At 32.5% G+C, this 27478-nt stretch overlaps 1 protein-coding gene across 3 annotated transcripts in view; it reads right to left on the bottom strand.

Moving 5' to 3' along the window:
• The window catches only part of hoe1 (OCA2 melanosomal transmembrane protein hoepel1), a 40203-nt gene extending 20300 nt beyond the window's left edge, over positions 1-19903 (bottom strand). The window contains exons 1-4 of one of the 3 annotated variants that reach the window (XM_085956310.1): positions 19738-19882; positions 12679-12818; positions 11154-11592; positions 2774-3056 (exon numbers count right to left, since the gene is read on the bottom strand). In XM_085956310.1, the coding sequence (XP_085812436.1) occupies positions 2774-3056; positions 11154-11415 (545 nt within the window). In that variant the 5' untranslated portion in view covers positions 11416-11592; positions 12679-12818; positions 19738-19882. Of the gene's footprint in view, positions 1-2773; positions 3057-11153; positions 11593-12678; positions 12819-19635 lie in introns of all 3 variants that reach the window. The other 2 variants (XM_085956309.1, XM_085956308.1) reach the window with 2 other exon arrangements.
• Positions 19904-27478: the final 7575 nt, after the last annotated feature.

Below are 27478 nucleotides of genomic sequence, written 5' to 3'. Positions count from 1 at the left end.
ACAAAAATGTTTTTGGTATGAAACTATTGAATAGCCTACCGTAATTAGTTTATTTTTAAGGGACGTTTCTATTGTGTTATAATTACATACGTTGTAACTTGCTTCTTTAAAAATAATAGAAATAATAGATACTCGTACCTACTATGTGGAGAATTTTTAGTTAATTTTTGTTTGTAAATTTGTTTAAAAAAAAAAGGAATATCCTCCAATAAAATTTTATTACTATCATAATAATAAATTATTGTTCTGTATTATCATTATTCATCACCGTGGCAATAATAATGACTATAATGAGACTAGGTAAGGACAAACATCACAAATTGAATCGTTTAGTTTAAAATACACTCACAAATTAGGTAGGTACGTGTTCAGTGCGGACAACAAATAATTTTAGATGGTAGTCATAGATTAAATAAATACGGTGGTAAGTTCTTTAATCTGAGGTGGTAAGTGTACGTATATTACAATAATGGTAACCAAAGCATCATCATTGTAACATATAGGTCATGGTCTCCACAACGAGGGACTGAGAAGGCTCTAGCCTGGGAGCCCGTGCTCAGGAGGAGCCCGGCGAGGCGAATCGACCAGATAAGTGAGATAAACACACATCACAAATTTGTTTTAATAGTAAAAAAAAGAATTTTCTTACAATACTATTATTTAAAGTTATGTGGTTATACGAAACAATTCTTAATTGTTTATCAATACTCGACATCTCCATAATTCGTATGGATGTTTTAAAATATACAATAAAACACTAAATATACAGATTATTGTTACCCCGTACATACTGCCTTTATTCTTAGCGATAAGAAGGGGGCCCCACCAAAGATCCTAGCCTGGGGGCCAGCTTCACGATGTGGGGCCTATGGTATAGGTATATACATACACTACAATATTAGTCCTTATAATGTTGAATATAGGTAGGTACCTACTGATTAATGACAATTTTATATTATTCTATAGGAATCGTGTTTAGCAACTCGAGTTGCACCTTCCGTCATGTTTTATCTTATATAATTAATGATACTTCTTCTTCTACCCTGTCATGTCCTAATATTGGGGCACAGGGCAAGCATTGGCGCCACTTCCCTCGGTCCATCGCCATGCGCCTCCCGCCATGTCAGACCTGCAGCAAATAGGTCGCTTTTGTAGCACCGCTGCAGGGTGAGGGAGAGGCGGCCACGGCGATGGAACCCTTGAGGCTGTGCCACAAGGGTACGAAGTGCCGCACTCTTTGGCGGCATCCGGAATACGTGTCCCAGCCACGTAAATCGTCTTTTCGTGATAACTTCAATCACCGAAGGCTGCTGTGCTCACGAACTCGGGTATTTGTAACGCGGTCGTACCAATGTACCCTTAAGATTCGGCGGAGACATCGATTCTCAAAGCTCAAAAGCCGATAATTAATGATACACCATTGGTAATTTAAAATGCTATAATTACGTAGTTTGGTGATGATGGCTTGAAGATTTTCTTAGAAGTAGGTATGGCCTAATGGCCCTTATGGTGGAGAAGGTTCAAAAGAAATTTTTGAGGATCCTTTGTTTGAAGCTGTGTGGATGCCATCCATGGCTTTATCCGATTGATTTATCTTAAGAACGCTTACACACTGTGTTCAACCAAATCGCTTCGGATATTGGTATATTCCTCCTGCGTGAGAACGAGTTTATGTGAACGATTTATAAATTCTTTGTTTTATAACTTCTTAAATAATTAAATGGCGTAGTTAGCTCTATCAGTGTACAGATATGTACTGTATAAATTTTGTATTTACTCGTCTCTGTATAGGTACTTACTATTTTTTCTAATAGTTGCTGCATCTATTTCTTTATTTTTAAACACTATTTTAATACTATTTCTTTGATTTTTTTAAAAATATTCTGTGCTCGTCTTGAATCTATAATCTGTAAAATTTGTTAGATGTAAATTAATTTTTAATTTGAATCTTTATGGTAGGTATGTGGATATGTTGTTTTTTAAGTTTAATTAATTAACAAACTGAACTATCCCAAATGAGACAGTAATATAAGTTATAAGCAGTGACGGTGGTGGTAGAAGTAACATGCCTGCTGATTATGGGTGGTAGATAAAGTAAGAGTAAAGAATAATACAATTCTTGACGGTATACTTTGTTGAGACGAGGTTCTTTCGCCTGCGGCGCTAACAATCCTTGCCCACTTGCTCAATATACATCCACGTAAGAAGTTCAAGGTTTATTGTTGCATTTATACATCCAACGTACGTACGTATGTAAAGAAAAAAATTAAGCATACCGTTTTTTCGGAAAATTATAGAGCGTTCCTGTTCGTGAAATTTTCCATTTCGAGCACTGCACTAAAATATATATTATGCATCCTTGGTGCCATCTTTTTTATATTAACGTACAAACGTTTTTAAATGACGGTAGTACCAATACGGTTATTTTCATATTGAATAAAAATTTGGCGTATAGTACGAATTACTATTTTACATTTTATGCAGAAGCACAAGATCGCTTGGCTACACTGAGAGGTATACAGAAATAATCAATATGTTTTATTATTGTCTCGTCGTCACACGGTGGCAATGAAAGTATTTTTTAAATTCAGACGAATCTAATAATTGCATTGCGACTGATTGTTCTGATGATGAATTTGTAGCCCAAAACAACTCTCAACACCCATTCTAAACTACAGGAATTATAAAAACGAAGCGTACAGCTTGACGAATGATTTTATTATGGGAATGGTTGAGCAGTTTTATTTAGATTGATTAAAAAAGTTCCACTCACTTGTTGGGCATAAGTCCAGCCTGCCCTTCGACCACCATGTTGTTGGAGAGGAAGCTGACTTTATGCTGGTTAGGGTCGCTCTTCGCGAGCGCGGGGATGAAGGGCGTGCTCTCGAAGAGGGTGGCCCCGGAGGCCGATCCCACCCCCGATAGTTTTCCCGTAGAGCCATGGTCGATAGACAGGTGGTTGGTGTGGCCGTTCGCGAGGCCCTCCTTCGTGGACTGCCGCTCGCAGTCGGAGTGCAGCTCGTCAGGAATTGAGATGTGCTCCGAGTGGGGAGGCGCTGAAAAAAAAAAAAAACAGTTATATTAAAAAATCGTCTGGATTATTATTTTTACATTTCGAATCATCTTTTTAAACTATTCTAACCAAATTTTTACCATGACGTTATTTTAAAATACATTCTTGGTTACAATTTCTTGAGATTCTCATTAATTATTTCTCGAGAAATGACAATCATCACTATTCTTATGCTCGAGAATTACCGAGACAAAAACTCTCGATCACAATCGCTATCTACGTCCAGAATCAAAATAGGTATGTAACGTTATAATAATATTATTTGAAAATAAAAAAAAATATTTATTAATATCTCAAGTCAGGACTTGAACACGGATTTAGTCTAATTTATGGCTCAACAATAATTGCGGGTGGAAAAGTTGGTATGTAGTTATTTATTAATGATTTGATACAAGAATTTACACTAATCTTTTAATATTAACGACACGATACGATATCAAGTATAAGGTGTACGTTATTCCAATAAACAAATTCGTTTAACTACCCTTTACCGAGTATAACATAAATAGGTATTTGAGACAACAATCAATATTAATAATATAAGTATGTATATTTGATGAAATTATTCCCAAAATAAAGTAGGACTGGGGTGCTTTTGGCCGCCTGAATAATTTCCTTAAAAATGTCATCTCGATAGCTAAAACGTAAAGTGTTCAATCAGCATTCATAATTACCTACTTCCCGTACTATGCGTGCAAAACATGAACTTTACTCTCAGTAAAAGAGAGGTCCACTGGCACAACGTAGTATGGAGAGATGCGTGCTGCAGTGCAGACGACATCAACATAGGCGGTAGAATAAACGTTGGTAGGTGTTCATCCAGTAGTGGGTTAAAAGTTCAAATATTTTATCTTATACTTTTTAAAGAATGATTATATGAAAAGGTTAGCATTGTTGACGATTGTGGGGTGCTACTTAAGTTCAGGTTCGGACATTTTTACTATGCAGATGGCTGGATCACAGTTTACCGTGAGATGTTATATCGTACATAAATGGCCGTATATGATTGAGATCAAATTAGTTTTATTTAAGACACAATACCTACGAAATAAAAACCACCGGAATAAAAGGGAATGATAGAAGAAAATAGGTGGATAAGTTAATACTTTGGACGCGGAAGACGCACACGGCGCGTAATGGCCAGGCGGCCGATCGATGTAATTAACGTGCATTTTAAAGGGGGCAATTAAAATCTCATTATCTCTTCAGCAGCGAAAGCGTTAATTAGAAACACAACCAAATCAAATAATTTATATAAAATTCTGGTAGCTGCTATTAGTAGGTATAATATATCACTTTCAAATATAATAATATGCTAATAATGACAGCATTATTATCAGATATTTGATACAAATCAATATAAAAATAATGTTCTTATTGGATGTAATAACATTATTAAAACATTTAAACTGTCTACGCCGTCTCGCACATCTAAGATCGTCTCGTTTGCGACATGTCGAACAAGTCAATTCACAAAACACACGTTACCAAATGTAGCTCCGCACATTGGTGGAATGTGACATTTTAATTTGAAAATAATATCTGTGCATCTGTTCTATACACAAGACTGCTTTCGGCCGCTATCTAGGGTAGGAAAGTATCCAAGTATTAGCACTTATTGTAATAATTACAATAAGTTAGTTGTAATTGTTACAATAAGTTCTATGTTTTAACAGCACCTTTCTTGGCTGTGATAAATTTTAGAGCCAGATAGACAGTTTTGACAGTTCAGACGGCTAACTTATTGTAATTGTTACAATAAGTGCTAATATTTCGATACTTTCCTACCCTAATTAGCTGTTGTAGCGGCCGAAAGCAGTCTTGTGTATATAATAGATGCGCTGGTGTCGATTGCAATAAATCGCACGTGACTCGGGTTGCAAGTCGCTCGCCGTCAGCCACCGTTACCAAGACAGCTCACGGTGAACTGTGCTACAGTGAAATATAATACGTACAATTTACACATAACCCTTAAGTTTGACTGGTAGTACTCGTAAGTAGGTAGGTACTGCGCTACTACGTTATATAATATTTACAAGGTACTTCGGCAGGTACAGATATCTTTTTTTGATATAATATGATAATAATAAAAAATCATTGATTCACTTTAGATAATGCAATGTTAATCATCATTGTCGAGTTCATGACATTCCACGTATATACGGAAGGTATTTAGATTGTATCGACATTATCAAAAATCGTCATAATGAGTGGTGTAGAATGTAGATAACCCATGTTGGTCTTTGGATAAAAGATTTATTCTTCTCGTCGCTTTGCTCTTGCTCGTCTGATAGCCTTCTCCACTATTCCTCTTCATCCTCGCCCCCTCCGACCTATGACCTAACTCAAAGTGAACATTACATGTTTTTCCACGTACCTAGTCATCATTTCTGCGAGCTACATGACAAACAAATTCAAGAGTCCGGCGAAGTATAGTCTGCTTAGAATCTGGAGAATGCTGATAATGGATTCGTTATTATGTTTACCCATTAACGTAATTCTCAGCAACCAGCACCACATTTAAAAAGTGTTTAGCATCTGTCTTTCTTTTGCCCTTACTATCCAAGTCTTAGGACAAAGGCAAAATAATCGGAAAGACTTGATATACCCATAATAAGATATTATCTTCGGATGATTTCGCAATGAGCAATCTATTGTCCGCATAATATCTCAGTTGTAGAACTTTTTACCTCCGATAGCGACACTAATTTTCCCAATAATTATCAAGTGCTCTTCTTATAGTATTATATTATTCATACGGATTGAAGTGATCTGGAGAAAGAATACACCGCTGCCTAACTCCCGGTATTTTTTAAGTTTTTAGATCAGTCGCCTTTATTATAGCAGAGCTATGATTATAAAAACTTTTCATGAGGGATAAAAGATGTGCCGAAACTCCCATCTCTAGGAGGACCTTCCACATATTGTTCTGCCATCACACCCAGTCAAAAAAGCCTCGATATAAACACCGAAGCATAATACGGGTGGTATAATAAATTATTTCATGCATTTTTTTATTAGCTGGCGTACGTTTCTCACGCGTACCTTTCCTGGTTATAAAATTAGCCAACTCTTTTGGAACTTGCCAGCTGGTATAGTGCTTTCTTTCATACGTTTTTTTGAGTAGGTAAGTACAGCAAAAATGATGAATGATAAAACACATAATATAATCCTGATTGATGTTATCATCGATACTATCAATATTAGTTTTATAGCTAACTGATTAAAAGTGTTGTCGGTGTATTTTTCATATACACATGAATCTCTATATTGTAGTAGGTACTGTTGGACATTCCATATTATTTGAGATTTTCCGGGAGGAAGGCGCCCAACGGGTCTTTCATGCAACAACACAATATGTGGGATCCTAGTTTCGCCCATACTTTATACCTAATTGTGTATTTTAAATTTTTTTCGTTTTATTATCCAACTGGTCAAATAATAACTTCACAATTACTAGGATGTGTTAACTTGTTATGTTATCTCTTAGGGTTTTGCTTTCGTGTCCTCATTCCTTGGTTTCAAAACATACATTTGGTTTTGGCTGGGGCCCCTCTTGCTTCAATCCTATATGTCATTTATTAATGTTACTCTTTTTTACAAGAAACGATGTATAATATTAATTTATTATTAGTATAAATAATGTACCCACATAATTATTATTTATAGAAAATACTGGTAATATCTTTATGTACGGATTAATATTATATGAAAATGATTTATTATGAAGAATAAACAACTCAGTTAAGGATTACATCGAGTACTTAGCACTTGAAAAATTAATTCGTAGATCTCGTAAGTCACAAACAGTAGACGATTGTAATGTCCAAAATAATATCAAATAGTGATTTAATAATGGGTGAGGGGAACTAATTTAATTAGCAGATATGTATATATAACATAAATGGTCAGATTAACGTCATTGGAAGAATTATATTTTTAATTACATTTTTTTTATTCATTACCGAATCACGGAACAAACCAGAATTGAACGGAATTTGGAATAGCATTCGTTTACAATACATAGTCGATAAGAAATGTTTGCGTGTATAACCTTTAAGGCTGTAGTTGTGATTTTATAGCGATCGTGAAATGCGATGGATGTGGGTTCAAGTCCAAGCTGCCCATTTTGTTTCTAGTTTTTTTTTTAATATATACTAGCTGAAGTACCCGGCTTCGCACAGGGTCGCTTCGTGGTTATATTTATCTTAGATATTTGAAAAATAATAAGAGGTAATTATTTTTTTAATATTAAAATATCTGTGTAATACAATATGGCAATATGAAAATAATTCTAATAGGAGTAAAGGTCAAATATAAGAACACTAAATTAAAATCGAATCCAAAATATGAAAACGTTATTAATGTTATTAATATGTAGTAAAAAAAAAATCCAAATTGGATGGAACAAACAAACAACAAACTTTGTATTTTAAATAATAATAATTTAGAAACCTTCGCAGGTGTGCGCACAACAACTGACAAAAGTTTCATCGCAATCGGATGAATGGTGTAGAAGCGCATACGAATAGTAGAAGAAAATGATTTTCTAAATCAGAAATCTTCGTGGGCATGCGCATGACAACTCACCAAAGTTTCATTGCAATCGGATTAATGGTATAGGAACGCATACGAATAGAAGAAGAAGAAGATGGTTGTACTAATTCAAAAACCTTCGCGGGCGTGCGCACAACAACTGGTCAAAATTTCATCACAATCGGATGAATGGCATAAGAACGCATACAAATAGAAGAAGAAAAAGATGATTGTACTAATTCAAAAACCTTTGCGGGCAAGGGCACAACACTTGATCAAAATGTCATTGCAATCGGATGAATGGTATAGGAACGCATAAGAATAGAAGTAGAAGATGATTTTCTAATTCAGAAATCTTTGTGGGCATGCGCACGACAACTCACCAAAGTTTCATTGCAATCGGATGAATGGTGTAGGTACGCATTCGAATAGAAGAAGAAGATGATGGTTTTACTAATTCAGAAACCTTTGCAGGCGTGCGCACGACAACTCACCAAAGTTTCATTGCAATCAGATGAATGGTATAGGAACGCATACGAATAGAAGAAGATGGTTGTACTAATTCAGAAACCTTCGCGGGCTTGCGCACAACAACTGGTCAAATTTTCATCGCAATTGGATGAATGGTATAAGAACGCATACGAATAGAAGAAGATAGAATGAGGAAGAAGAAGAAGATGATGGTTTTACTAATTCAGAAACCTTTGCAGGCGTGCGCACGACAACTCACCAAAGTTTCATTGCAATCTGATGAATGGTATAGGAACGCATACGAATAGAAGAAGATGGTTGTACTAATTCAGAAACCTTCGAGGGCTTGCGCACAACAACTGGTCAAATTTTCATCGCAATTGGATGAATGGTATAAGAACGCATACGAATAGAAGAAGATAGAATGAAGAAGAAGAAGAAGATGATGATTTTTCTAATTCAGAAACCTTCATGGATGTGCATACAACCACTTACCAAATTTTCATTGCAATCGGATGAATGGTATAGGAACCAAGGAAGAAGAAGAAGATACTTGTACTAATTCAAAAACCATTGCGGGTGTTACCACAATAACTGACGAAGGTTTCATCGCAATCGGATGAATGGTATAGGGACCATACGAATAAAAGAAAATAGAATGAAGAAGAAGAAGAAGAAGAAGAAGATGGTTGTACTAATTCAGAAACCTTCGCGGGTGTTGGCACAATTATTGACGAAAATTTTATTGCAATCGGATGAATGGAATAGGAACGCATACGAATAGAAGAAAAAGAAGAAGAAGAAGATGGTTGTACTAATTCAAAAACCATTGCGGGTGTTACCACAACAACTGACGAAGGTTTTATTGCAATCGGATGAATGGTATAGGGACCATACGAATAAAAGAAGATAAAATGAAGAAGAAGAAGAAGGTGGTTGTACTATTTCAGAAACCTTTGCGGGTGTTAACACAACAACTGACGAAGGTTTTATTGCAATCGGATGAACGGTATAGGAACCATACGAATAAAAGAAGATAGAATGAAGAAAAAGAAGAAAATGATGATTTTTCTAATTCAGAAACCTTTATGAATGTGCATACAACCACTTACCAAAATTCCATTGCAATCGGATGAATGGTATAGGAACCATACGAATAAAAGAAAATAGAATGAAGAAGAAGAAGAAGATGATGATTTTTCTAATTCAGAAACCTTCATGGGTGTGCATACAACCACTTTCCAAAATTTCATTGCAATCGGATGAATGGTATAGGAACGCATACGGGACAAACACACAGACAGACAGACATATAGACAGACAGACATTCATTTTTATATATTAGTATAGCCTATACTCTTCCCGCAAGTGCAAGCAATAAGTTTACAAAGTTTTATCGCAATCGGATGAACGGTATGGCTGCGCATTAAATACGAACAAACAAACACACAAACACACAAATATTAATTTTTATATATTAGATTATAATTATAGGTACCGCGGAGGTTGTTCCAAATTATGTATGCGTACCGGACGCCCCAGCATTGGGAAAAAAGACAAGAACAAGGTCACGCCACTTTCCTCGGTCCATCGCCACTTTTTGCACATTCCACCATGTAAAACTGCAGTGCGTTTATTGCTATTGTAGCACCGCTGCATTGTGAGGGGAAGGTCGGGTACGGCGACGGAACCCTTGATTTTGTGCCACAAGTACGGATACTTAAATAGGTAAGTACCTATTAATTTTGACTCAATTAAAAAGTAAGTATGATTTTTTCGCAAACTTTTGAAAAATCTCGTGGGACCTTGTTTTTGAATAACGATTCTACACAATGAGTTAGTTAGCTAATGTTATTATTAGGCATTTTAAACGGTCAGTCTGTTGGTTGGGTTGGACAAAAAGTGCATAGCGCACGTACATCCTGCAAGAAGAGACCGGCCACATGACAAGTAAGTGGGGCAGCCACGTTAATCCGACCAATTGAGGACATCTCCCCATCATCATTATCTTCGCATCATCAGAATTGCCGGCTGACCGACGACGTTTTGTCAACAATGGCGCCTGATAACGCTCTTCTGCGTTGCTTTCATTTTCACTACCGCCGAGTCCTGAGAAATTGCAACTTGAATATTTCAAGGAAATATAAATTTAGATACCTACGCATCGTTTTCAACCTTCACATATCTATGCTTGTTTAATACGTGAATATTTTAAAACATTATTAGATAATTAAAAAAATATAAAATACTGTCGATTGATGGATATTGACTACATATTATTCAAATCTTATCAGAATATTAAATTTCCTTTTAGTGAAATTCCAAAGCGATTATTTAATAAAAACAAAGATAACATCAAATATTTAACGAGGTGATGCTAATATCCGATAGGGCTTATGTTATCTGACAAGATGAAACAATATAAGATTATAATAGCAAATAATATATTTATAGATAAATGATAGAATATTATTGTAATATTCATATTGAAATTAAAGCAATGTGCTCTATTTTCAATGTAAATAAATGAAAACTCTTTTTTTAAATTTTGATAATAATGGATTGTGCAAAAGATACACTCAAAGTTACATTAAGACGGTGATAATAAATTGAAAACATAATATGTATTGTTATGGATCTTAATCTTGTACCATTTCATTCGAATTGTTTTTTACCGACCCGAGATCGAGTCTTTTTGGCATATTCATGCACTATGCATATTCATATAATATGGTAAAATATAGCTGACGTAGAATGTTTACCGTATTAAGTAACTACAATCTGTATCAGTTGTATATTACCAATAACTAAATGTGTGTAGAGCCTGAATATACTAAAAGGCAAAAACCAGATCCCTAAAAATAATTAAAATATTACAATTATTAAAATTAAAATTTAATTTCTATCAGTACCCTTGGCCAATAGTAGATATTAATAAAATTAATAATGATTATTGTACCATAATAAAAGATAACCGACTTGCACGATTTCTCCTATTATAGTAGTATACTATTATAATGTGTTATAGCAGTACAGAGTTAATATAATTGAAAAAGAATAAATGTAAACTCACCCCCAAACTGCCTCTCGTAGCGGTCCCTGAAGGGCGCGAGCGAAGGGTCGTTCCTGATCTCCTCGGGAAGGTCGGACCACACCTCCAGCGAACCCGGCGTCACCTCACTGTCGGCAACCAACGAATATTTGCTATTAAGATCGCCAATGCTGCCGCGACTCCTGTCCTTAGGCCGGGTTTTATTACCGCCCTTCACCAGCCTCTTGATGGACAGAAGCTTAGGCCGCTTGCGTTCGGCTTCTACGTCGGCCGAGCGGACCATGATTGATGGCTATTACACTGATTTACTGTCAACTGGATTTGGTTTTCATTTGTGTCTATTGTTAGTTTTTTTTTATCACAGATTAATATTTTTATTTATGACATTTTGACAGTATTTTTCATAAAGTTAATGTAAAGTTGACAACGTTTCACTGTTTCAAAACTATTATTTATTTACCTAGTAAAAGATAATAATCATTTTGCTATAATATTTATACTAAACAATGAGTACCTACGGATAAGGAATCTTTATAAATCCGTAGTTTTTTTTTAGAAATTTAATACACATGGAACAATACAAAAGCTATGGCTCCATTATTTTTAGATATGTATTGGATTGGTCAATTAAAGTGTGTTAAATGCTTTAATTTAACAATAAATATTTTTTTTACCTTTTACCCTTACACAACTTTATTTGTTGAAATGTCAGGTTCTAAAATTCAGACTGTATTGACACATTTTTCCTAAGAAAAAAAACTACAACAGAGTACACCATCACAAGGAAAAGGGGGTGCTGACAGGGCTCTAGCCTAGGGCCCCGGGCTCAGGAAGGGCGTGTGATGAGTCGACCGATAAGTGAGATAAACACAGACTACAAATTTGCTCTAATAGTAAAAAAAGTTCGTCTGCGGCGCTATTTTAGTTAATTAATTATTAATAATTAAAATATTTGAGTCGCTTAGAATCATAACTCACATATTGCAATTTTGTCGTTTTTTAGTTAAATATGCCAAGTGATTCTAAATGAATTAATCTATATACCGAAAAATAGTTGAGTATTAAAAGTCAATTTAAACCATGTGAAAATCGTTGACAAAGTTCATTGTTGGTGTAATATGTCGTATATGTCAAAGAATAAAGTTTCGTCACCAACGCCTTCCTAACCAATCGGGGAGCTCTATTTCTCATAGTATGCTGTATGTCTGCAACGTTAGGAGTATTAGGTATATATATTTAAAAAAAAAAAGTTATTCGACTCTCTCACTCATTAATATTCTAGGGAGTTCAATACTGTTCTTCTAATTACAAAAAATAGTGCTCTGTTGGTTTTTAGCGATTATCTCAAAACTTGATTTTTGGAATATGTGAGTTATGATTCTAAGCGACTCATTTGATTGTACGATGCAACTTTTAACTGTGTGCTGATACTCGGCAACTCTATAATTCAAATGGATGTACATATTAATAATACGCTAAAAATACACCTTAATTTTACCGTGTACACCATGGAAAACGCTACTGTAGTGCGTCACACTGCCTTTACCTTTAGCGATAGGTAGGGGGGCCTTCCAAACATCCTAGCCTGGGGGGCCGGTTCAGGATACGGGGGCCATGAAGTACACACTCAAACGTAAACCAGTAGGGCAATAATTATTATGCATATCTATTGAATTTTGATTGTATCTGTTACTATATAGGTTGCCATATTAGCAGTCAAGTGGCATACAGATAAAATTAGTTGAAAATGTAATCTTCCAGTTAAATTTTAAACTTAAAAATAGGTAACGGTACGACTATTATAATATATAATTATTCAAGAAAAGAATTCTATAAGGCTATGAAAACGTATAGACATTAGTTTGATATATGATGCATTTTGTCGAATTTTGAGGTCCCTAGGAAGTTTAATAAAACAATACGTATAATCAAGTAAATTGTGTAGATTTACGTTAGGTACTGATAATTTGAATAGTTTTGCTAATTTGATGACTATTATATCACTGACTCCAGTGGCTAAGATTAACTTTTGAAGGGAGGTAAACGATTTGTAGCTGAAAAAAACGCACTCCTAGGTACATTTACATTGTCGGAAAAGTTATATGCAGGTTAGGTAAGTACCTTAGGTACTTACGACCTATACATCGTATTATGATATTCTTATTAATAAATTAATACATGCCAAATAATATTACATAGAAACCCATTTATTTTTAAAGCTCATAGATAATATAAAATTGGATACCTATATTATTTCAAAATAATAAATAAATACGACGCTATCTCAAAAATAACATCAATCATTTTCAATCTATATTTGCAAACTATTGCCAAAGCGTTCGCAATTTATTAATTAATTGCGGATATTTTATTTTATTTTAGCATCCACCTTTTTAGTCACCATCTTCCATACATTTTAATTAGGCAATAATCATAATAAAACTATGTTTGCAATAATCCAGATTTTATTAAGATTGGATAAGTGGCATTGTGCGTAATTTAAATATGCTGGGAGTTACATTATTTCTAATACTGAATACAATATAAATACACCCACGATGGCCGCGCGCTTTAAGCGTCAGTATATAGCATCATGAGTCCTAGGTTCGAATTCTGGGTCTGGCAAGTACACATATTGTTTTTCAATTTGTGCGTGAGTCAGAGTATGGACTTAATAGGTTGAGCAAGTGGCTGACATCCATTTCTCGTAAAAATAATATCTGTTAATACAAACCTCCACTCTCTGGAGACCCATATAATCTTATTAGGGTCGGACATGGTCAAAAATATATGTTTTTATAAGTCTAACAATAAAAATAATTGTTTGATATTATTGAGAGTTGAATGTAAGCGTAAGCGCTAAATAATCACATAGTACGGAGTCGTGGCTACTGATATCTTCTGATATGTAGGTATATCTAATAAATTACGTAAATAAAATATCGTTCTTGTCTATTTTATTAAAATATAGTAAATAATCCTGCCTTAGCAATTCTTAGTACATACTTACTATATTGGTTATGTTACTGGACGTGTTTATTCAATCTAATTTTTTGCGACAACCAGTAGGTATGCCAAGGTAAATAAATAGTAACTTGCGTTGATTCGTTTAACCACATTTGCAATGCATCTTCGATGTTATCATAATAATTACCATTCTGCATAGGTACACAGGTAACCGGATCATAGGCATGTCGCTGGGTGCACTGTTCCCTTGAACGTCGATGCTAATTCATTTAGTTAGCAAATGATTTGCATGACACCAATCAAAGAATACCGAAAAAGAACATAATAACAATAATTCGCTTTGGTATTCACAAAAGTATTGACACCAGTACCGAATAAATCAATGACGAAGACTCCATAGTCCATACTCGGTGACTGTTTAAAACTTCCTTCTTACGAAATATAAAATTAAAATAACCTAACATGTAAAAGATATATTTATTTTTCAACAACATAGCAACCCGTCTTTAATGATTGAATTTAGGATTCACATACACATTTATATATTGATTATTGTATCTAAGTCTATCGAATCTTCTACTAACACATGTAAACAATGACGGGTCTAGAGAAATTGGGCGACCGGGCGCCACGCAATCGAATGAAATTCGAAAATAAATAGACGTTCGTGAATTATAGGTACGTACATTTAAAATATATATTTAATATTATTATTTATATTTAAAGTATTATCTTAGTATTTAATACTTGGTAAGAATTGAAATATACACACATAAATAATGATTTAATTGTGATATATTGAAGTATGCGAATGTGCGAGAATCGAGTCCTTTTATTTTTATATAAAGCCTCAGGCATGATAATTCTCAATCCGCAATAAAAAAACATTATGTTAAGAGCAAAATGAATTAAAACTACTAAGTAGTAGATAGAAACTGATTAAAATTCCTCCTCGACTTTCAGTATAAAATCGTAAGAAACGTTTATTTATTTCATTCAACAGTGCGGCGCACAAATGTCCTGTCGCCCAGTTGTTCTATTCTCACAAAAACTTGGCATAATCCAAAATTTATGATATGAACTTTGATGGTATTTGTCAGTGAGATCTGAGGACGCCTATATGCCTATGCCCATTGGCTATGTTATTTTACGCACAGGAGACAAACTCCGGATGACCTACCGGACAAGAAGTCTAACTAACGAATCCGTAGATATTTAGCGCGAGTTTGGTATCCGGTTCTGTTTAAAATTACTAAAGATGAAACAAAATTTAAATTCAACTTCCATAAATATGACTGTCCTAGGTCTATTTTTTCAGTTATCTACCACCGCCATTAGTATCAATAATTATTATATGCTTGTATCGGATTGAAAGAAATTGTCGCCGAGTTTATTTTAGCGCCCCCTCCTTAATACTAAATACTATATATTTTCATTGAAAAATAAATTGTAAAGAGTAACAAACGATAATAAAATCCTACCTTGTTTTGAACGTTTTCATATACAAAGAATGTAATTTCGAATCCATCTTCTCATGGAAACTTTTGTAATTTATAGAAACAATTGCGAACAATAAAAATAATCAATTAATAATACTGACATGTTGTAAACAATATGTCATACTAGTAAACACTGTATTATCACTTATCAGACTACATTAATTGTTATTCAGACCGTGTACATAATATGCACAATATAGTATGTATAATAATAATAATGAATACGCCCACAATAATATTAATAAAAATATTATTATTAAATTATTGTTATAATAATATATAAGTACAAATAACAATAGCTAAAGGACATAGTACAATGAACTCCAGATAGTAATTATGGTTACTTTATATTTATTTAAAAACAACTAGTTTACCTACATAATAATTTGAAAGTGAGAAAACTCTCTTATTATTTATAAAAATATTATTCTAATATATTATATAAAACTATCTAAACTAGTTTTATCATAGCGTAAGCCGTAGGTACTCAAAAAGAAATAGATCTGTTTTAATAGGTATTTACTTGATCACTTTAAGTGAAAAGAGATCGTATCTAGTTATTGCCAGTTGCGACCGTCAGTCATGAAGTGCTGACCAAGATGAAGGATTTCTGGCAAATATTAGCCTATCCAAGGATGTACGAAGACCTATCTAAATGCTAGTTAAATATTAGTAACAAGCCTAATTAGGTTGAGCAACTGGCTGACATCCATTTCTAGTAAAAACAAAATCTGATCAATGGCCTCCACTCTGTGGAGGTCCATAATTATGATCTTATTAGGATCGGACATGGTCGAAAAAAAACAAGCATAGTACTATGGAGCTCACAATGTATAATATATTTATTGTATAATAATTAATTTTCTGAAAAATAATATTTTAATTACATAGCCGATGCGTATTTAATAACATTACTTAGTGTTTAAAGTAAAAAATAAATTTAGAATCTAAAATAAAATGTTAAAGGATCTCGTTTTATTATTGCATATTATAAGTGTTATTTTATGGTTATGATTGTTTGTCATTAATTTATATTGTGTTTGATGTATTTTATATTTATTTTGAAAAATATTGTTTTTTCTGAAAATAAGTAATTTTAAACCCTTTTTATTTATATCGAATCAAGTTTTCTAAAGGTGATAATATTGAAGCTTGATTTAAAAAAAAACTGTTTAAGGTATGCGGTTTTCAGTGTGCAGCGACAAATTTATGATTAGGGTAGTGTACCGTGCCATGAAAAAGATTGGGACTCACTGAATGTTATCACTACATTCTATGTGAAATATACATGGGATTAGTCTATTTAGATCTAATAGTGACGTTTCAAGATAAAGCGATTTCGCTTATCTTTAGTGCCATCCTTTTTGGCGATGTAAAATATTTACTCAGTACTGCAATCTTTGGTCCTCCATTAAACTAAGTAATGTGAACACTTTCGCGGTAAGTGCTATTTGCCCAGCCAGATTAGGCACGATTATTAATTTGAAAAATATTGCCTTGGAGACTTTCACCTTGCCGACCCCTGCATGGCAATAAAATCGAATTCGGCTATGTTTTATTTTATCCGAGATACGCACGTGGCAAGGCACAGTATTGTCATTGTTATTAACTATACAACTATGAAATCTGAAATAACAATAGTGATAAAGCGAGCCACAGTGTCTGTGAAAGAATTTCCTAATTAATACTACTGTACTTATATTGTATTATATATGATATGTATAACACATAAGGAGCGTTCATTAGTTTTTATCTTTCCCAGCACGTAAACTATGACAGATGAATAGAGTTTTCTTTTCAATACAGTCCCCTGACAATTCAGTCGCACTCTATCCGCATATCGCAAAACGAATTCAATTGAAAATGTTATAAATTACTATCATGCGTTTATTTCTTTCCATGGTATGAAATTTCATCATAGAGCGGTACTCGAAATCGAGCAATTTCTTAGTAGGCTTACATGAAGACCCGCTTTCAATTTTCTCACGTAGTTTGTCAGAATCGTACAGAACTAAAATACAGCTTTTAACTACATTTTGGAAATATTTGACACGTATCTATCTACATAGTTTTTTTTAAATTCTTGTAGGCCTATTTGTATTTGTCGGTATGTATATCGGCCCATTGGTATGGGGCAGTTTGGAACCAATACAAAAGTAAGATCTGTACTATGATTCTTTTATATACAGACGTTTCCCCTTTCTAAATTTTCTGAAAAATTCTGTTTCAACGCAACTATTGCCTTCCAAAATTTCAGATGGGTATCACTTATGTATATCTCTTATGGTGAGGAAAGAAATTCTGTTTTGTAATCTCACTTCCAATTCATAGTTTTCATAATACATAATATAAACATTACAAGAAGCATTATTTATAAATAAATGAAATTGACTGTCTGCATATAAAATTGGCCGATATTTTTTTATTATTCGCAACTTTAAATCGGAATTGTAAATGTTTGCGTTGAATATTGAACTATGCAGAGCACGTTGTTTTGTCTACACTCTACATAGATTAGACTTAAATACATTATACTGTTATTACATACATATGTATTTTTATGCAAAGCTATTAGTTTGTTTACAAACATAGACGAGAATACAACTGCAAAGGTACGCTGAATCTTCAAAAATAGTGGTTTATGATAATAACTACAAACTTTCAATATAAGCAAAATTCATATTGATTTTATTTGGATAATTCGGTATACGATGCCAAATAGTTATAACTCACTAAACCAATATTTTAAAGGAGAGCCAACACAGAATGTTGAAATCAGTTAGGCAGGAAAATTTCAATGCAAAACTTGATATTAAGATGGTATTCAGATAAAATTATTTTGTCATAACATTTTTAAATAACGTATTAAATAATAGATATTTACTTTCGTCAGCTCGATAGATGTAATAATTGCGTTTATATGTTTTTTTCATACCAATGAATGTACATTTTCTCAAAGAAACCTTAAAAATGACAATAACTGCACCTATAACCAATGCTCAATAAAGTGCCGAAATAATTATCAAAAGGTTTCTCAAAACATACTGTTTCCGTATGAAGATAGTTTAAGAGATTAATAAAATTTAATGAATTATGCACACTAGTAGAATCTATCATTTATTTTTTCATCCATGTTCAATGATATTGCCTTGATGCTTTATATGATGCGTCTATTCAAAAAATCGATATTTTAGTCTACAAAGTGTGGTTAAAATATATTAAAACATTACCTAAACATTATTATGATGTATAATTTTACTCAATGTGTAATGAACCCTATGGATCTATAGTCTAAGAATGAACCACAGCTTTAAAAACTTGCCAAAAGCATAATAAAAAAATGTTTTAAAACTTATAAATTGAGTAGATAATTATGTAAATAAATGATGTTATGTTGAAATTTATTTCGCTTACAGGGTTTATTGGCAAATAAAATATTCGTATTGTTATATTCTGAAAATAAAATACGATGAAAACATGAAACTGACGTTTATGCCAACTACTTATACTTGAACGCGGTAAAATGTTTAATCTATTTTTGAAAATAAACGCCTCACGTGTGAAAGAACATGGTAGAATAATAAAAAAATAAAACATTTATTTATTGAATTTTCATTGCACGCTGCTAGTAAACTTTGGTCAATGTTGGTATTTAGTATTAAGTTTTCTGATATATGTAAATACAAATGAAAAAATAATGGAACTCGCTACTACACAATTATTAAGATAATGAGTTGAATTAAACAATATTTACGCTTTAATTGTGGGTTGAGAATAAATACTGAAAGTCCTTTCCTGAATAATAATTTAATTATTATAATTTATATTTTAACTATCGTGTTAACACTAAATAACATTAGCGATACCACTAACTAAAAAAGGCTAGAAGTATTGAATCGTCGAAATGATAAAGCGCCAATAAGGGTTGCCCGATTATAATCGATGATTCACGATGGTCGTAAAAATTGTGGCCTGTCATAAAATTGCACAAGTATTTTAAAAATTGTCACACATTTAATACTATAAGAATAGATTACAGTAACACAGTCGGCCCACACGAAATCTTAATTTCCCACTCACTAAACTATTTTTATTTCCAACAAATATTCTGAAAATTCACAAACGCGACAACCGTTTACCTCTTATCACACGTAATAAAATACTAAAATTACAAAATAGTCGATTTCGCGAGAAGAAAAAAGTATTTTATATTTCGGTCGCCAGGATTAATCTTTTTTAATGTCTATTTGCAAGTGATACGGATTAAATGAAACGACCAGTCGCGGCGATGTTATTTTTGATACTGACTGGACATATCGGTCTTCTCTCTGTCTTGAATGGAAAGCGTCTATCGTCCTGAAAAACTACAAGATGTTAGGAAAGCTGCAAGGCTTACGTGCTTATTGTTTCATACGCAATAATTATTATTTTCCTATTAAATGTAAATTGCAAATTATTCAAATATTGAATTTAATTATTATCTGTATTAATTAGGAATGCCATAAGTAATTATATATATCTATATGCCTACGTTGATGTAGGCAAATTACTTAATAATTGATCATTATTATATGTAAATACTAGTAAATATGTAGTTTTAAAACGTCAAAATGTGATACGGGTACTATTGTTATGCCAATTTTGGAATTACTATTTGGCTTTCTCGTCATAACTTATTTTGTATAAATCAAAAATTATATAATATACATCTTATATTATTAAAATCGTAGTCAACGTGTATTTAGCTATATGTACCTAATATTTAGCTATATTATATCTTCATACTTTCTTTCTTTATGAACACGACTCTGTTCCTGTTCTAAAGCTGAAACATAGTTATCAATATAAATCTTAAATCTATACAATCAGTTTTAAAATAAAATGTTTAGTCCAAATTTATTGCAATCTTCAATAACATTATCGTGTATATTAAATTAATAAGCGTGTGCCGTGCGGACAGAATTTTTCCTACGCCTTGTTTTATAATGTACCTAACCTTGTTTTTAATTTTTTAATCTCTCTTTCTGTATAGCCTCCTGCATATGATATTAAAATCGTTTGGGGATGTTCCTAGCATTTTTAAAGTTATTATCGTTATCAGAAAATGACATACCTAATTATGTTGACAATTAAGAGTCAGCTGGATTACCTAATTACGTTACGTGATTATTTAGGTTATTATGTACTGAAAATATTTTGTATTCATAGAGCTATAAACAATAAAGTGATGACAGTATTTAGTAAACAAGTGATTTTAGGTCGAATGAGAAAACATTTATTGGTATATATTTGTGATAAAAATTGTATGAAGCAATATTATTGATATTTTATATTACTTATACATATGATGCAACTTTTATTCATCTCTGGAAAATACACATTATCGTAAAAATTTTATCTATAGGTACCTACCAATAATGTTAAATAAAAAATGTAGTCACTGAAAGCGTAGCATCACGTATCACAGTTTATTCAACATTCCAGGAGAGACAAATATGTTGTTATATTATTAGTAAATGGTATTTCCTTCCTCACCTACGAATTTTTAAAAAAAACAACATAAAAAAGTGGGCGGCTCTCGTAGTGTAGTGCGTAAAGCGCTGGCCTTCCACCCGAGAGTTCTGGGTTCGGTTACCGGTGAGGACACAATATTTATGTGTTTTTCTCAAAGCCTGGGCGTTTATGATTATACAAAATTACTAACAACCACCTTCTACGAAAAAGCAATGACATGCATAACTCTAAAAAAAACATAAAAAAGTGTGCACACTTGGTCTTTAAGCCGCTATAAATATCCAACAAATCAATAAGTCTATTGTCGAAGAAACGTGTCACGACGTTGGTGTGCCAAAGATAACAATATTTTATGCGAAGTTAATATTCGCAAGGGTAAACTTTCGGAACACTGTGTGGTTGATGATAAGCGCGACCTTGCCATTGGTAATCCACACCTCGGAAGACCCTGTACCGTGTACTGTAACAGTTGGTTAGTAGGTAGCGCTTTTACCATGCGTGAAGACTGACGGCAGATAATTTATTTAATTTAAATGTTACGTAAAGTCCTGTACTGCGGCACATTTCGTGATTTACCTAATAAGTTGGATATTGATAGTCGACCAAAATCTATTCCTTTATAGAATTAAACATATTTTATTATGCGGCTAATTAAAACGAGAAAAAATCACAGATATGCATAGATAAACATATTGTTTAGATAAGTTACTGCTATAACATTATTAACCAGTCTATAACCCGGCGTAGATTCTGAAGGGGAGGTGTCTTTAAAGTTTTTATACGAGAAACGTTTATTAGTCGTATTTTAAATCTATTAATCCCAAAAAAAACACGTGAAGTTGCTGAACGTATGATATAAACTCGTGACCCCGTGAGCGGACATTCTACCACTTGTCCACTGCGGGTGTATTATAATTATAAAAAGTCAAATTAGTCGAAGCCTTTAAATTTATAGAACATTAAATGTAGTTTTTTTAATAAATTATCAACACCTAATTTATGGTAAATAAAATTTAAGAGACAACTTTTTGAATTTAAGACAATTATTCGTTTTTAAATAAAAATATGTACTCTAAAAATATCAAATAAACGGTAAAATATGTATAAATAAGGTAGGTATTTCAAAATTACCAAACAATTAACACTGAGTGATTATGTTATTGTATAATCAGGAATGGAAATACGTACTGAATTGTATAAATGTATTTAATTTACTTTTTTTTTAATAATATTATACTTATTTTGTTTGCAACAATGGATTATTCCAGACGAATATTATATGAAAGCTAATCCCGGGATAACAAAACTTTAAATTCCTAGATTAAAAAAATCTATAAACCGAGAGAATCCGGAATTGCAAAGCCTAGTTTAGTTTGTATACCGCGTTTTGAATCGATTTTATTTTATAAACGATATGACGTGTGTTTCCATTCAATTCATGTAATTCAATCAGTACTTTTAACATATAGTTTGAAATAGACTACGGAAAATCATAAAATGAATATTTTTTACTCCTTTAATATTTTTTTTTTATTAATTTAGAGATAGTGAGACTTATATCGCGTCTTTCAATAAACACGATCACTATCATAATGGATATACAATACAGAAACGCATGTTCAATGATAGCATAAGTATACATACTTACTAGATCTTTAGTGACAGAGATAAGATTGAAAATATATATTTTTTCATATTATACTTACAGCAATCACTAATTTATTAGAAAACATAAAAAATAAATTATCCATGGAACAATATTGTTTTACTATGACCGATAAGCATTAAACAATAACTACTAACCTTCATTATATAACGTTTATCTGAGATAACATTATTAGTAATATTGTGCCGTGACTTAAAATTTAAAAAAATTTAAATATTTCTCACAAATGCACAGTAAAATAATTTATATATTATCCCATCGGTTGCCAACTGCGAAAATGTATTTATTTGCAATTCAATTGGCATTGTTTATACACTTATAATATATAAAAAAAAACAATAAATTTGATCAGAAGTCAAAAATTTATAATCTGAAATGAAGATTTCACGTTTTTACTGATACACTATTAATAATGTAAAGATGTGCCCAGACGGAAGCTTTCATTTAGAATTAACGTCAATATTTAAAAAAATAAATCTAATATAACATAATATTACAAACGACATGCATACTATGTATATTATTCTTAGTGAATAAAGATACAATTTATTATGAATACCTAATTATTGTTGTCAATATTAAATATTAATGGCAAACTGCATACATACGTCAATGAAGATAACAATATAATTTTTTATCATTTTATTATTGAATTCTTAGTAATGTTACATGAAATACAGATATACCTACTCGTAGAAAAAAATATATGTCAACAATGATGGCACAATTAGTTTATTTGTATCATGAATATACGTTAAGTTCTTTAATCTTATTTTAATTTGAATATTTCATAGTAAAATAATCGAGTCGGAAGTTTTGATTTATATATTTTATTATTATTCATTGCATGACTTAACCATTTCAATATGTAAATCTTTCACTAAATTTGTATGCAAAGTAGCTAAATAGTACCTAATATGTCATGTCATTATTATATTATTATTATTAATGGTGATTAAAAACAAACGAAACACGTGAGAAAAGAAAAGTGTCGTTATTGTCTAACCAACTCAAAGGAAATGCAAATAAAAATACCGACATTTCGATAGACATGTATATTGCGTCTGAGATTGAGTTTTATAAGATGTACGTAAATTTAGCTTATGGATATCAATTAATTTGATTGGGATATTTTCTTTTTCGCGTGATATCACTACAGTTGGGAAATCTGTAATTTGTACAATATTATGCTTACATGGAAATTGTAGATTAGGCGTGGAAAATTGCAACAGTTCTACACTACACGCACCTTTATAATGGCACCGTACCCGATGTTGCCCAAGTGGAACGTATCGCGTCGGGATTATTGCCTATTAGGTAATTGTCTAAAATAACTAAGGTGATAATAACTCAATCATCCCGTCGTGATACATTTCACTCGTAGAATAAAGGCACAGTTATAACCTGATGATGGTGCTGTCGTGTGAATTTTCGCTGGACTGAAGAAATAGGGGATGACAGGGTGAATTACTATTAAAAAACAAAAGTTGTGATAATCTAGATTCTTCGACTAGCTCTTAATTATCGTGTTAAATTACACACGCAAGGAAAAGGGCCGCTTATTGGAGCGCCGTTGGTTTATTTCTATACAATTTAACTTATATTACTAAATTATATAATTACTTCTCGTTGTTTTTATTTTTAAAGTAACAACTGTTACTCTGATGTTTAATCGTTTGTTTACGTAAGGAAGCAAATGGCCGACAATAATAAATTCGTTGCCTAGGCAATGGAAGAATTCTACTATCAAACTTGCGTTTGTACACAGCTAACTGATTCGCAGCTAACTTCATACTGTCGCGCACTTTCGTAACGGTGTGCGCGCGCAGCTCTCAATTTCACTCTCTACAAACGCCCCAAAAGAAGTATAACTTCGAACCACGAATATAAACTCGACACACCATCCGATTGATTGATAACTTCTGCGTCTAACTTGCAGTGGTGAAATGTTTTTTTTTTTTGGCATCGCGACTGAAACTTGAGAAATATGTCAGGAGGCAAGGTAATTAGTTTACATGTACTAAATTAAGAAAAGTATTTTACAATAGCCGCCCCATCTGTCGTCTACTGTCTACACGCGTAGGATTCAATATTATCTAGGTATATTTTTTTTTGCGATTACCAGAGTTGCCACGCGGTGGCCATTTGCTCCATGGTCTTACGAACTGGTACTACGAACTGGGTGAACCACATACAATCCGTATCCTGCTAGTGAAAATATGTATTACGATAAATATATTATCTAATTATTGCGATGTTATTTCGAAACCATTTCTTTTAATCGTATAGAATAAAATGTCATACTATCTATGTCATATTGTGAATGTCTTGAATTTATAATTTGTAAAGTTCAATATCTGTAAAATAAACTAGAATTAGGTTCTCAAAATGATATGAGTAAAAAACATTGGGTTTATTATTAATAGTTAATTAATTAATAAAAATAAATAATTTGTCTTATCGGGGTTGATAAATAAAATTACACATTTTGAAGACCATGCCCGATCACAAAAGTCACCGCACGCGACTGATATATATTATTTTAAGCTCATTCCAATGGTTAATTATTGAATTATAAATAGTTTTACTTTTGATGACACTTATATAATTATTTATACTATTTCATTCGTCAATAGAACTACCTACTAAACATATCTGCTTATACAGTACTGCGCGTTTTTCCAGCCGGGTATAGGCAAAATGATTTAGTCGACTTAAATATAGTTTTTAAGCTAGTCTTAAAGCTAGCCTATAATTGAAACGAATCATTTGATATTCTACTACGATAATAATCTTAGATTTTAAAAGAGATAATACTTTAATAAAATTTTGAAAAATGTATATTATTATGTAGACTACATATAACGTTTAGCTAAAATCTAGATTATAGATTAATCGTAGTCTTGCGATTTTAGCGATAACGACGACATCACAATCAAACAGTATATATATATATATTAAAATTAATTAAAAATATTTATTATGAGACAACATTTTAAAAATCAATGATATAACTTGGAAAATTCACATAAAATTACTACCGTGGGCTATTTAAATTAATATACCTACGTAAAACGTGGGCATGTCAAAATCATCGACGCGGGCGGTTAAGAAGCGCGTAGAAAAGCACGTTTGAAAGCTCGCAGCAATCCGTATAACCATTATTATATGAATCGTTTATTCATTCAATATCACGTGTCGGTGAAGATGTTATGACATTGTCAAGATTCTGGAATGTTACACAATTTAGTACATTCAATTTCACACTATTTAATGACTAAATTATATTATGTTTATGATTTATGATTGTGCCGTTTGGGTGGCATTTGCCAATAATAAATTATCATCTTATTAAAGATAACCCATTAAATAGTGTTTTACTACTATCTTTTACGCAGACTGATTTCTCAATTTGTTGTGTAGCACACGGAGCGAAAGTTCAAAAATACCCTCAAACACCACTGACCGTGAAATGATAATGCCAGAAATAATAATTTTATTGCGTGCGATACTTTGACCCGCTGCTTCTCTCGGAGGAAAATTACGAGCTATTTTTGCAAAGCCGTTGAACTGGGTTCAATGATTTATTAAAACATCGTCGAGCTTTCCCACCTTATACATACTAAATTAAAACTTATTTCGTACTACATAATTAATTTATAGTATCTACGCTTTCTAACTTAAAACTATAGGTACTAACGTTATAATAAATGACAGTAAAGTTGTGAGTTAGCGGATTGACTACCTGTTATTTAGTACCTATCTAAGGATGTTAATAATCAAAAGCATGATATCAATTAATATCATCATAATATTGAAAAATAACGATGTTTATTGGTACTAAGACCCAGCTGTGCGGATAAGGCGTGGGGGCAATGACCTTAAAATTACGTAAATTCAAAATACATTTTCATAATATAACTTTGCAAAACATTGCATTGAGGGTAATTCGAATGAAGCATTCTATGGTTTGAAGTAGGTACTCACCAAATATTATTAAATTCAATTCTGTACTCGTAGTACATAAATGAGCTTTCAATAATGCATTATCTCTATAATATTGAGGTCCCGTTTTTTGTAGATAAAGTAGCGTTTGAAGTTTTACCACTGTTAACTTAAATAATAATTGTTATTTGTTCATCTTTTGCGAACATGGATTCGGTACCCTATAGGGTCAACATTTAACATGGTATTTGTATGCATTCTGGGAAGTCTGTCTGTCTGTCTATTGTCTGTAATGTTTTCTTTTTCAGTTGACCTCCAGTGGATATCTCGTGATTGTGTTTGTTTCCTTTCCCAACATGAATTTCAATTAATGTTGTTGTGGAATCTTGTGCGCATTTGAAATCGCCACGCTATATATTATATTGTGTTATTCTCGAAAGCAAATAATTATTACAACGGAAAAGAAAATGCGTCCCTATCTAATTTAATAATGTTATTTTACGCAGAAGTTGCTTTAAGTTACAACAGAGAAATGATCGGTTGTCCCTAACCCGTAATCTTTTAACCAACTTTTACAGGACACACCGAAGATCAATACTAGAGTATAATATTAAAATTAAATTAAATTTTCCTCTCCTTGCAGTGCTTGCTAGCAGAGAGTTGATAGAATGGAAATTATATAAACATATTTGGTTCTTATGTGACATGTTTGTTAACCATTTGCGCAACTAATTTCATCCTTACGCTTGGTCCAC

Source organism: Rhyacophila brunnea, unplaced genomic scaffold, assembly GCF_057557595.1.
Source record: "Rhyacophila brunnea isolate RB1 unplaced genomic scaffold, BYU_Rbru_1.0 scaffold_6, whole genome shotgun sequence".
In the NCBI taxonomy this organism is placed as follows: domain Eukaryota; kingdom Metazoa; phylum Arthropoda; class Insecta; order Trichoptera; family Rhyacophilidae; genus Rhyacophila; species Rhyacophila brunnea.
Note: the sequence above shows the minus strand (reverse complement) of the source record. Positions and strands in the feature narration are given on the sequence as shown.